This window comes from Mchenga conophoros, linkage group LG22, assembly GCF_057382185.1.
Source record: "Mchenga conophoros isolate Kocher_MC1m ecotype Shallow Benthic linkage group LG22, M_conophoros_male_GT1.1, whole genome shotgun sequence".
NCBI lineage: Eukaryota > Metazoa > Chordata > Actinopteri > Cichliformes > Cichlidae > Mchenga > Mchenga conophoros.
The window spans coordinates 25,024,214-25,036,995 of record NC_140546.1 but is presented as its reverse complement, the minus strand read 5'-3'; the positions used below and the strand labels follow the sequence as shown (position 1 = coordinate 25,036,995).

The 12,782-nt window shown below is 41.1% G+C and overlaps 1 protein-coding gene across 5 annotated transcripts in view; it reads right to left on the bottom strand.

Annotated features, from left to right (window-relative positions):
• The window catches only part of col16a1 (collagen, type XVI, alpha 1), an 87,871-nt gene that overhangs the window by 55,325 nt on the left and 19,764 nt on the right, over nt 1-12,782 (bottom strand). For all 5 annotated transcript variants that reach the window (XM_085261280.1, XM_085261284.1, XM_085261283.1 and 2 more), the window contains exons 3-6: nt 10,005-10,073; nt 9,804-9,921; nt 2,559-2,682; nt 1,554-1,835 (exon numbers count right to left, since the gene is read on the bottom strand). In XM_085261280.1, coding sequence (XP_085117406.1) covers nt 1,554-1,835; nt 2,559-2,682; nt 9,804-9,921; nt 10,005-10,073 — 593 coding nt within the window. The remainder of the gene's footprint in view (nt 1-1,553; nt 1,836-2,558; nt 2,683-9,803; nt 9,922-10,004; nt 10,074-12,782) is intronic.

Here is a 12,782-nt window from a genome sequence, read left to right as displayed (position 1 = left end):
GTTTAGCACTAATAGTCTCAATTCACTACATATATTCGCTTATGTTTTTAAATCAGGACTCATTGAGATTGTCTTAAAGGAATGAAAACCTTATGGGTGTAGAACAGACGCATATACACATACATATAAGCTTAAATATCTATGATTTCAGTTGAAAGGCATTTATGGGAGGATGGTAGGGAATGTCTTTTTTCCTGGATAAATGCTTTGATAAAGTGGTGAAATTCTAAATGTCAGGGGTCTACTGTGTTATATTACTCAACTGTGCTCTAGGATGCCCTCATCTGTGGCACTAACCTCAACCTGGCTCATTCATAACACCTCTGAAACAGTTTGTTCCTCATACAGAGAGAGACTAAAGGTCACCATATGCTCAAATAGTAACTTGAGATGACATTTACGTTGCAAACCTTAATCTTAATCAAAAGCTCCTCAACAGTCAAGACCGTGAAGTCAAGCGTGTGATATTTCTTTGCCTAATGTCCCTCTATTTTCCCAGTAGACCATTTTTAAAAGAATGGAATGGCCAAGCACTAGCTAAAAAAAGTCTACCCTTGGCAAACCTTGGGCTTTGCTTGCAGTTGTATTGAATGTTTTAGAGGAGTTAAAAAAAACTAAATTTAACTTGTGATTGATACCGTCTATAAAAAACAAGACTTAATTTTTTGGGTGGAAAAAAAATGTTCCAATCTTGCTTAATTCACAACACTGAAACATGCTCAGGAGGCTCAAAAGGACAACTGCAAACTCTGGTAACTGGTGTGTTTTAATCTGGCTTCGAGTTCTGTCGACCACTTTATTTTAATCAATGTGCTGGCGGCAGATTGCACCGCTCTCCATTTGTTTTGCACCCAGCTTTGTGAAAGAAGCCTCACTGTTGAAATTGGGAGCACCTAAGTCACGCCACAGAAGAAAAAAACAGATCACGTCGCTCCATTTTCTGCATATTTATGAACTGAGTTTGAGGACTGATTTTAAAATATGGCTAAGGCTTTCCACAATCAGGCTCTCGGTTACGTTGCTGATATTTTAATCCCTATAGAGTCCTCTGGTAGAAGTCTCCTGGTTTTTTCCAGCCACTCACTTTGTTACTCGGGGTGAATGAGACCTTGCTGTTCGCGTCTCAGCATTGGAGCTTTCTTCCTGAGCATCCCAAGTAAATCAAAAGCAGCTTTTAGGGTTCCCCTCTGTAAAACCATAAGAGCACTGAATGTTTAGCCCAAATGTGGCCCTATTTTATGGGTCTCATTTAGTCTTTACTTATAACGCTGACTCAGATTGTCTAACTCTGCCAAAGTCCATCTGATAGGGGCCAGATGTTAGATATGTTTCAACCATTTGGGACACATCTGGCGCACACACCATTTGCTAATGCCAGATTAGGTCCAACTGTATCTACTATCTAGGAAGTGTCTTTACTGAGGTTTTCCTGTTAACTATACATGTAAGTTTTTTATATCCTGTGTGTTTATGATTTTCTGTATTTTTTTTTAATTGTTGTTTATTGTTGACACTATAAAAATAAAATTATTATTTTTTTATTAATCTCATACTTGCACAGCCCCAGCATCTGACGCCCGAATACCCAGCAGAGTGTGTCCATCAGAGGGAAGGGCTCCTCTGCGCTCCAGGGGTTTGGTCTCAATTGAGCTGCAATCCACATGGAGGGAAGCAGCTCCGTGTTGGACACTGAGGGCCAACTTGTGCCAGTGCAGATCCATCAAGGCTTCCACTCCCTCTCCAGTGAAAACACAACCCACCAGGTCCGCTGAAGGGTTTGCTCCTTTGGCTCGAAAGGACAGGGTGCGATCTGGGCCGCTGACGTCTACGGAGAGCTGGGTTTTAGTTGGAGGCAAAGAACAGGATAAATGAGGTGGCATTGTACCAGTTAAACTCAAAATAATGCAAATAGGTAAAACAAAAAGAAGTATATCTCAAAGTGTTTGACTGGCAGTGGTTTCAACAAACTTTAATACAGTACGTACACGTGATTACCACCTAACAAACCTGTACAATTGACTAGCAAAGGGGAAAGACATATTAATTACACACACAAGCAGTACAGCCAATCAATCACTGCTAATGAGGCGACTTGGCCTCCATCCATCATACACGCCAAATATTTAAATCTGGCCTCCAACTCTTAGTGATTATCGGGACTCCGAGGGACTCCAGTGCTTCATCATGGAACACAAGTGAATAACAATGAAGGTGAATGAAAGAGGAGAGTCGGAGATGATCGAAAGAAGACTGACAAAGAGACAGGGAGCAAAAGAGAGGGTATCGGATGAAAAATACGAGGGGACAAAAGCCGTATGGAATGAAAGAGGGGGGAGAAAATTGAAAAGATGTCACAAGAGAAAAGAAATCGAAAGGGAAAGTGGATGACTATGCAAGAGAGAGATGAGCAGCGGAGAGAATGAAAAGACAAAAAAGTGAGAGGGATAAAAAGGTGAAAGCTCAAGGGAGAAGCAAGTAATGAGAGAACAGAAGGAAAGAGAGTAGTGAGGGGGAGGGGGAGAAAGTGTAAAACTGAGGAAATGATGAGGGAGCCGCACCTGTGGATATCCCTGCGCATCCGATATCTGAAAGAGGTAGATGGTGTCTCTCAAGGCAGCCTTCTTTAACGCCAGGGTGAAGACCAGAGTGAACTCCTCTGGCAGGCCATAGGGGAACACCTGGCTGGAGCACAGAAGTTCAGAGGGGTCAGATCCAAGACACTCCTCTATTCACAGGAGCTGCAAACTGTGAAGCTGCACACAGAGAATGATTAAAGAGGGACTTCTCCAGTTTTATACTAAAAGCTCATGGAGAGTGCTAGCCTCTCACACTTTAGAGAATTCACTGAGAACAAGCAACAAAAGTATTTTTTAAAAATAAGAAAATAGCTAAACTACAAAGGGCTTGTGCTACAAACTAAAAACATAAAGTTTAAAGTTATAATGTGTTTTTGATGCTTCTTTGGAGCATTACTCTCTTTATCGGAGGAGAAATGAAAAAGGCAGAAAAAACAGGAAAAGAAAAACTGGAATATTCACGGTTTACGAGTCTATGAAGAATGAATAGAAAACTAAAACTACAGTCATAAGTTCTCCCAGTGATTGCTAACAAAAGGTGTTATGAAGTCATTCCATTGTTTTGGGAAATAGATTTGTATCCAGTGCTTTTGGTGCTCATTAGCCAGTAAAGGTTTGGATGTCTCAACTTCCTTTATATCAGATTTTGAGACACAAACAGTTCTTATCATTTCTATGCTGATGATTTTCTGCTTTATATCACTTTTAAGCCTCAATGTGTTTTAAAGCTTTTGAACTGCATAAAAGCCTGGATGTTATGTAATTTTCTCCAGCTGACTGAGAATAAAACAAAGATCGTTGTGTGCATCTCTGCCTGCCTAGTCCCCCAGGTCCTTAGAAATCTGGGTTCCCTCTCCTGTTATGTCCTGTTTATGTTATCTATTAGAGACCCGGGAATGACTGTTGATGAGAACCAGATGTTAAGGTTGGATTTGAATGTTAAGGCTCTAGTTTGTTCTTGTTTTCATCATCAGAGAACTATAATACATTTTCATCCTACTGCAATTGCTCTGCATCATATTTAGAAATTAATTCAAAGTTGTGCTGTTCACCTTTTGGGTTCTGCATAAAGTACCCACCTATATTGGCAAATTTTAATACCATATGTCACCAGCAAGACTCTCAGGTCTTCTGATCAGGGCTAATCGTCCATCCTGAAATGTATAATAAAAACTAAAGGTGATGGAGACATTGCAGTAGTGGCCCCCACTCTCTAGAATTCTCTCCCATCCAGTTTATTTTCTGTGAGCTTATCTGTGTATGCATTCAAAGGCAGCTGAAGACTCATCTTTTTAAATTGGCATTTGGGTAGCATCCACCCCTTTTCTACCATTTATCCGAGTTCCGGTCGTATGGGCAACAGCCTAAGCAGAGAAGCCCAGACTTCCCACATCCCAAATCTTCTAGCTCACCCGAGTGGTTCCCAACCCAGCCGAGAGTCATAATCTCTCCAGCATCCTGCATCTGCCTCAGAATAGGACAGAAGTCTCGCCTCACTTAGTGGTCGTCCAGAAGGCATTCCAGTCAGTCACCTGCAAGGTGCTTTATATTGTAAGGTAAAGACCATACAATAATAGAAAGGAACCCCCAACAATCAGATGACCCCTATGAGCAAGTACTTGGCAACAGTGGGAAGAAAAAACTCTATATTAACAGGAAGAAAACTCTGGCACAACCAGACTTAGCGAGGGGCAGCCATCTACCAGTTGGGGGTGATTGTTCATGAAAACTACTTGAGTCATTTAAAACTGCAACAGTCCAACAAATAAGCTAATAATGGCTTCATGTGTGATGCAAAACCTGCCTTCTCAGGGGAAAATCTGCTGCTTAACCTTTTCAAGCCAATACATCTTATGTACTATGTGGCCTCTGAGTGAACTGAAAATCTAACATGTGACGTGATGCGTCACATAGAGCCTTTCAAAGTCTCTATGTGACAGCCCCAAAAAGAGATAGTGGTCTAATAAGTCTTAGCAGATCTCTGTAAATATATTCTGTATATGAATATGTATGACCAATGACCTAAAATCATTGGCCAGTCCAGTAAGGAATTAGCTTGGAGAGCAGAAAAGGGAAAACCACGTCTTCACATGAAGACAGTGAGTAACCAGAGAGTTGCCATCTCATTTAATTGGGCTTTTACTCATAGGGACAAATCTTTGGGCTCATATATCTTTCCTTCACATCCTCATGAGCACAGAGTAACAAAGTAATCCTGTGTGTGTTTGTGTATTTACACACTTCTGCGTGAGTCCTGTTCTTTTCCATGCATGTTCCCATTACGTTTCTATTTTTTTCTTTCTTTTTTTTTTGCACTATACGTTTTGTGACTGCAGTACAATGCAAAGCCCGTGTGTTACCCTTTGGCATTAATTTTCATAGCAGATACAGTCCGGCAAGCCTCATCTCTCAGTTGCTGGTCAAGGGCACCTAAGCACATAAATATAATACACATACGCACACACACGCATTCACTGCTTGGAAGTGTGCAGATGTATTGAGAGATGAAGGAGCAGCTGGTTTCCCCTTCCTAGAAGTGGGGTGACAGTGATTTATAACTGAGGAAAGATCCAAGGGAAAACAGCCAACTACAGGATGTCAAAACAAAGCGAAGATGAGTGGAAGAAAAGGGTGATAAAGAAAAACACATGAAAGAAAGCAAGTGAAAGATGAGAGAGTAGAAAACTTGGTACAATATGAAAATGCATGAGAATTTGCCTTTAACTAATCCGCACATAGGTAGAGATAATATATAGGAAACTCTGGGGTTCACACAACTTGTGGAAATGAAATGGAAAAAGCACACGCAAGAAATAGAAACAGACAGGGAAATGGAGAGGAGAGACAGAAAATCCAATGTTGAGAACACAGTTGTTTTGCTGTCGATTAGTGACATGAGCTGCAGGGCACAAAAGCACTCATAGTACGGAAACTATTGACTTTTAAGTTGGAAGTACTGCAACTTGGCCTATTATGTTCAGGGTCAGACATATACACACAAACATGCAACGGGGAGATAAATCACTCACTGCGGGGCCCAGCAGATTCAGATCTAGACTCTAACTCTGAGAGAAAGTTACTTGTTAAAAAAACAGAAAAGAGAGAGAGAGAAAGAGGAAGGCGGCAGAAGAAAGTCTCTGTGAGCCAGAGAGGCACAGGGGAAGATGGGAAGAAGAAATCTAATGTTGAAATAGCAGATCTCTAGTTTAAGATGAGAATATCACCTGGAGAGGAATACAGACACCCTTATATTGGGTTCTAACTGTGCTGGAATCAATTGCTTTCAGTGGAGAGGACTTCTATCCCTGATGGTTTTATACACAACTAAACGTAAGGAATTTTAAACAGCTAGAACCTGACACATACACAAAAAAAGGGAAAAAGCACAATTTCAAGCTATAGCGGACATATACTTTTTCCTTTAATGCTAACATTAGCATGCTTGGATTTCCACAATGACAATGCTTGCATGCTGATTTTACAGCTGAAGCTGATAGGAAAAAAATAAAAAAAATAAATTCTATCACAATCCTTCTTGAGAGGACAGTCAATGTATGATTTAAATTTCATCAATTTCATCTATCCGTGAGTGGAGAGTTTTCTTTCAGAACCACAAATGTCAGTGTCTTGTGCTAGCTGAAACGCCAGGGGATTACCAACATCTTTAGGATTGATCCTCTGGGCACCTTGGCTGCCTCTACAAATTTGTATCAGATGATATGTCAGTCAATTTGACAGCTGCCAGACATTTCACTAAAAGCAAAAATACGTCTTCCTGCTGGCAGAGCTAGAGGGTAAACCAAGGTGATCAGTGGAGCAATTACAATATATTCTCTGAAGACCACAAATATCAGTCCAAGGGTTACAGCAATCCATCCTGTAGTTTCTGAGATGTTCTGGTTCAGACCTAAGCAGTGGAACAACCAATCTGACCGATACTGACATCCCCAGAGGCAGGTGACAGCACTGCTAATAAATGATGTTCCAGAGCCCCGCCCCCATCTAGAAAAATGACATTTAAGCTGTTGCAGAAAGTTTGATTTAGAGAAGAGAAAAAAGATCAAATCCTACACAGTAAGAGTGTTACAGACAACAATAGCTAGGAGTATATATGTCTCTCCTTACCGAGTTATCCCGAATCTGCCTTTTTTCTTCAAAAATACAGCTGCAACTTATCTTTGCTCTTTTGCTTTTTCATGAGCCCCCACCACTTCAATCTCTTGATCTTAATACTATAAATTTGTAACTACTTTCTTTTTAATAAGAGCAGCATCAATTTTTAAATTAAACTACAAATTGTACCACTCCTGCTGGGTGATAGTGAGTCTCAAATTCGTTAAACGCATCTCATTTCTGACTTAAATAGCTTCCACCATGGCCTCATTCCATAACATTACAGGACTTCTATACACTGGAGCTGCATAACAGAAACACGCTCGAAGCAACCACATTATATTTCTCTGAAATTAAAATGCGTGTGACCAGTTGTGACCAGTGCCCATTTCACTGTCAGCAGACAGCTGAGAGAGGCGGGAGACGAGTAGCTTCGTCTGACTGTCACTCATTTGCATTAGCTTGGATTAGCCTGGGATACAAAGCAAAACACCACTTTCCAATTACAGAACACACGTCCTTCACTTGAGTCGGCCTCACAGGAAATGAATTAAAAAGCCGTGTGAGTGACAGCGAGTCGGAGCTGGATGTGCGTTGTTTGTTACTTAGTTTTACAAACACCCCATGCAGCCTGACCTTGCATGAAAAAAGGGGTCAAATCTAACGCAAGATGCCACATCTATGCAGAGCAACACACACATATGCTTGCAGGGACACACAAATACTGTACTGCGAAAAGTCTTGAGACGAACCTCATTTCTTCATATTTTGCCAGGAAAATGGTAAATAGGTGCAGTTGTGTATTAAACTACTTCTTCAGTAAGATGGAAATAGAGCACATGAGGAAGAAAACAGTGTTTGAACAATTCTAACAAGTTTGAAAGTTGATATTTGGTATGGCCACCTTCATCCTTCGACACAGCCTGAACTCTCTTTAAGCTTTCTCGTAATTTCTTTAAGAAGGCTTCAGAATAGTTCTCCAGGCTTCTTAAAGGACATTTAAAGCTCTTCTTTGGATGGTGGCTGCCTTTTGTTCCATTCCCTGTCAACATGATCCCACACTGCTTAAATAATGTTGAAGTCTGAGCTCGGGGGAGATTAATCCATGACTGATAGTGTTCCACTGTGTTTTTTCTATCCAGGTTTTACAGTAGTGGCAGTGTGTTAGTGATCATCACCATACTGAAAAATGAAGCTGTTGCCAAAGAGACACTTTCTAGATGGAATTGCATGACAGATCAAATATGACTGTACTTTTCTGCATTCATAGTTCGACAACTGGCTACAATACAGCCCCAAACCGGTACTGGTTTTATTTTGTTGTATTTATCCACGACATCTTAAAGGCCAGTCCGTGAAAATATTGTCGGACATAAACTGGTCCGTGGCACAAAAAAGGTTGGGGACCACTGCTATAGACGATGGTTTAAAACTCCACGTAACCTGTTTCCACTGAGTTTCAGTCCAGTTCTCCTATAATTTGACTTTCAGATACTGTTCTTCTGCATTGTTCTTCTGGACTTAACCCTTAACTACATCCTTTAAAGTCTTGTGCACCTGCACTCTTCTATTCAAATATTGGTAACCTGTTCAAAAATTGAAATGGATGCAAGTTAAAGTCATGAGTAAAAAAATTATACAACCAAATAACAAAGAAGAAAATTAGCATTCATAGCCATTAGACAATAGCCCTTATTTGATTTGCCTGTCTCAGATTTGGTTTAATTATTTAGAGAACCCCATAAATGACAGTGAGTTCTATGTATAGAGCAATTCAAGCAAAGTGAAAGGTACCCAGAAGGCAAAGCTGATGTGCTAACATTGATTATTTTCTGTCTCAGTTAAAAAGAAGTCGCCCAGGTAGCGTTCTTCACTGATAAAACTGACAGCGGAGCTCTCGGTGGCATCGAAATTTCAATAATCACAAAATCCCAAACGAGCAGCAGGGAAGAGATGGCGTTCCCATCCTTTCTTTGTATGGTTAGAGGCAAAACAAAAACATCTTGGTATTTCCTCTTTGGCTCCTAAGATGCTGATTTCCCAAGAAGTGACAGTTGTTTTTTCAGTTTTTCTCGCCCCTTTTTCATAAGTACGACTACTCTCCAAGTCTGTGACAAACAATATATGTGACACTTTTAGAACAAAACGTCTCAACCGAAAAGAGTGTTTTGTAGACAGATTTATCGGGCCTTTCAAGTGAGCGGAGCTCACGGCTCGCAGCGCTGGACAGAGTGATAAAATACTGCGCGCTGACCCAATTGGCACGTTGTGAAATACTGCTTTATCGGTGGGCAGAGAGAAGCTCATCCAGCCGGAAAAACAGCCAGCACAGAACTCTAATAAGCAATTTTCACACAATTCCAAACACAGTCTACACCCGACTGCTGTGTAATAACAACGTGAACACCCCGAGAAGGCATAATTACACCATGTCAAGCTGCAAAAAGCACGGAAGGGAGTGAAGCCATGAGTTGCTGCATTTTATGGCTGCGGGTCTCTTCATGTAGAAACAAGTTAAGAACAAGCTGCCCAATACGGCCTTTAAAGTCTTTTTTTTCCCTCTTTCCAGCTAACTGTGGCCCACCTTCTAATTAAGACGTCACTCTTATAGTTTCTGTTCAGGCAAATAAGTCATGCATTTCATTATGAAAGCTAGTTATAATAAGTACATGCGGTTGCAAGTGGGAAACCAACAAGCTGTTACAGCCCAGTTTACAAGCCAGGGTTGGTGGTGAGGGAAATGAATGGGTATTTCTGGAAATGCAATCACAGCTTGACCCACGACATACAGATCGCCAAGATTCTGCTTTTTTTTTTCTCCTTTTCCTTTTTTTTTTAAACACACTGCACTGCGCTGACATGTTGAGTGAGAGTTCAGAGGCCGAAGAGCCGAGGGTTTTCAGTTTCTCTGCCATCCTCTTTGTTCAGATATGACATGGAAACAGAGAGCCCGTCCACACAGGCCTCTAGAAAGCTGGAAAACCTGCAGAACTTCACTAATTCTTTCCCAGTAAAACATCTTCAACGATCTAAAGCTCCACGCTGCGTGCTCGTGCACGGGTTTGTCCGCAGATGCGCGGAGAAACAGATGAAACAGATGTACAGCGGACTTACTCGCTGGGTCGTAAGAGCGCAGTCTTGCCCAAGCGGAGGATGACAGCTCCTCGAGGGTTACGGATCTTCTTGACATCTTTGCTCTTGAGCAGGGAAAATCGCCTCACCAGATTAAAACCTGCAAAGGGTAAGGCATTCGTGAGCAGCCACACCAAATAAAAGTCACATAGCAGCTGGTGTGTTTGGAGCTCATCTATTAACCGGTGATGTTGGTCCTGGCGCTCTGGGGAAACTTCCAGTCCTCCACTTGTAAGGACGGGCACTGCACATCTGAAATGCAAGGGGAAAAAAAGAAATTAAAAAGGGGGGTATCTAATAAGTGAAAAACCTCGACACGTACTGTAAGACAAGCATGTAAAGAAGTTGGTTCAGAAGCTGTGTCAAATATAACCTCTGACACTTATTACTGAGTGAAACGGACAGAAGTTTTGTTTTAAAAAAAAGAGTCAGCAGCTTCAAACATATACATTTGAGAGTAACAGAAATATTGATCTGGTGGAAGGAGAATGGGAGTTGGTGGGGGTGAAAGAGAGTCCGAACGAAAAAAGAAAAAAAAATACAGTGTAAAACACAGAGAAGAAGATGAAATGAGGGCAAAGCTATGCCGAGTGGAACACAAGCCAGCCTGACAGGTTGTCTCGCACCAAGCTTGTCTGTCGCGGTTGCCTCCGTTTGATGGATGTGTTCTCACCCTGTCAGGGGAGGTTGCAGAGAAAAGTGTTGCCTGTCAGAGCGGACTGCCTAACTACAGGGAGGTGGGTGGGGGTGGGGGTGAAACCGGGCAAGCACAGGTAGACGTGGGCCCTGTGAAACGCTATGATCCACCCTTAATTGATCTCTTTGGGGCCAAGGAGCAAGACATACTGCTGGGCTCAGTTTTGAGATTTTTCTTTTATTATGACTGCAGATAATATGAATGCGAGGCCCTGAATTAATACAAAACTACCTCTTTTGCTGATTGGTTTTCGAAATCATTCACGTGTGCCGAAACTCAGGATGAGAGATTTTAGTTTCTGCCCCGTCAATCAGAAGGATGGTCATATTTGACAAACTTAAAGACTATTTTTATGTGACAAAATAACTGTATTCCATTAAAATGTTGCCTTTTTGATATAACTGGACATCTTGTAAGTCCCTATTTAAAAGCGCGTGTAGAGATAAAGGTGAATGACTTCAGAAGATGATGTGCTTTTTCAATCGCTTATACAGGGAAAAACATCAACAGATGTAAGACTCTCTACAAATGTAATTACCCCCCCCCCCCCCCCCCCGGCTTTAAAAGCTAGCATTGCCCACTTCAGTAGAAATAACTCTGCGGCAATTTGCATAATTGCACACCAGTCTCTGACACCTTGCTGAAAATATTCTTTCAGCTGCAAGACGTTTGAAGAGTTTCTTTTCTTTGCATATATGCTACTTGCAAATCACTCCATAACATTTTAGCAGCCTTCAGATGTGGCGTTGACTAGACCGTTCAATAAGCCTTCATATGACCAATTACTTGACGGATTTGTTCATGTTCGTTGGCTTGTTAACTCTTTGAAAGGTCCAGTTCAACAATCCAGTTCAAAATTCACCTCGTCATTAATATACCGGGCCCAGGCCTTGTCTCTGAGGCAGAAAAACAACCCCAAGCCATAACATTTCCACCACCATGCTTCGCAATTGGCATGAGGATCTTCTTTGGTCTGCACCACACATGCCAACAACTTTAGAAAAGATTCAGTTATCTAGCAATGTAATTCTAAAAATACATTTTACCTAAAGAACAACCAGAGTTGTCTGCTGACCCTGTAATGGAGCATCAAATCCTGGGTGCCTTCAAAAAATTAACTTTTACTGTCAACAGATTCTAGCAACTGCAAGGCAGAAACTGCAGAGGTGTTATGGTCCAATATATCCATCAATTTATAACACTAAATGGTGCAGCAAGTCAATGTGTTGTGGCGAGTTTCTGCACGAAGAAGTTGTTAAATGTGGAAATTGTGAAAGGGAGGGTTGAAAATGTAATATTGCACCTGATTCATGCAGCGCCATCCGCTGTGTGGCACAAACAGAACAGGCATATAGGTAGCCGCTTGCTGACAGTGTATTGTTTTCACCCTGCCTTTAAGAATGCAAAACATCTTGGACAAGTTGAAATCCCGGTATCAGAGGTCAAGTTGTGAATGTAATAACTCTAGAACAAGGCCATTTAGGATCTCCAATAAATCTTCACTTTCACAAAAAACAGTTGAATTTGTACAGATTATGGCAACAGTTATTTAATTGTAAATGGTTTAATGGTATGTAGGAGCATATAACTAAAGACTAGGTGCTTCTTTTGAGGAAGAGTTTAACTGGAGGACACTGGTCTTTGTTTCTATCACCTAAAGAGAAGACTGAGTAGAGGATTGAAGAAGCTGCCTTTTCTAAAGCCCTGTTAACACCACAAACTATTACTTGGGGACCTCTAGAAACTGGTGATCTTACATTGCCGGTTCTTATATAGTGCTTTTCTACTCTACTTGGGTACTTAAAGCTCATTATACAACGTCTCATTCACTTATATATTCATACAAGCACTTTTTCTACATTTTAAGTGCCTTCTGTTTAACATAGACTCTCTGTTGACTGCATTGGGGGGAGCTTTGGGGTTCAGGAACTTCACCAAGGATACTTTGGCATGCATACTGGAGCAGCCAGGGATCGAACCACCAACCTCAAGGTCTTCGGATCATATTAGTCTTGGGCGAATCAGGATCTCATGTGTTCTTTTTTCTTTTTGCAATCTTTTTTGGTGCTTTATGCACCATTAGGTTATGGAGTCTACAATGGAAAATATAAAAAGGAAATTTTGGTTGACTTTTGGTTTTGCAAATTCATAGAAAGAACAAGTTAAAATATACTGCAAAAGCAGTCTAAAAAAAGTGCCCCAAATTCCTGACTTTTAACTAATTTAGTTACAATTACATATTCCATGCTATTTTGTTACATAAA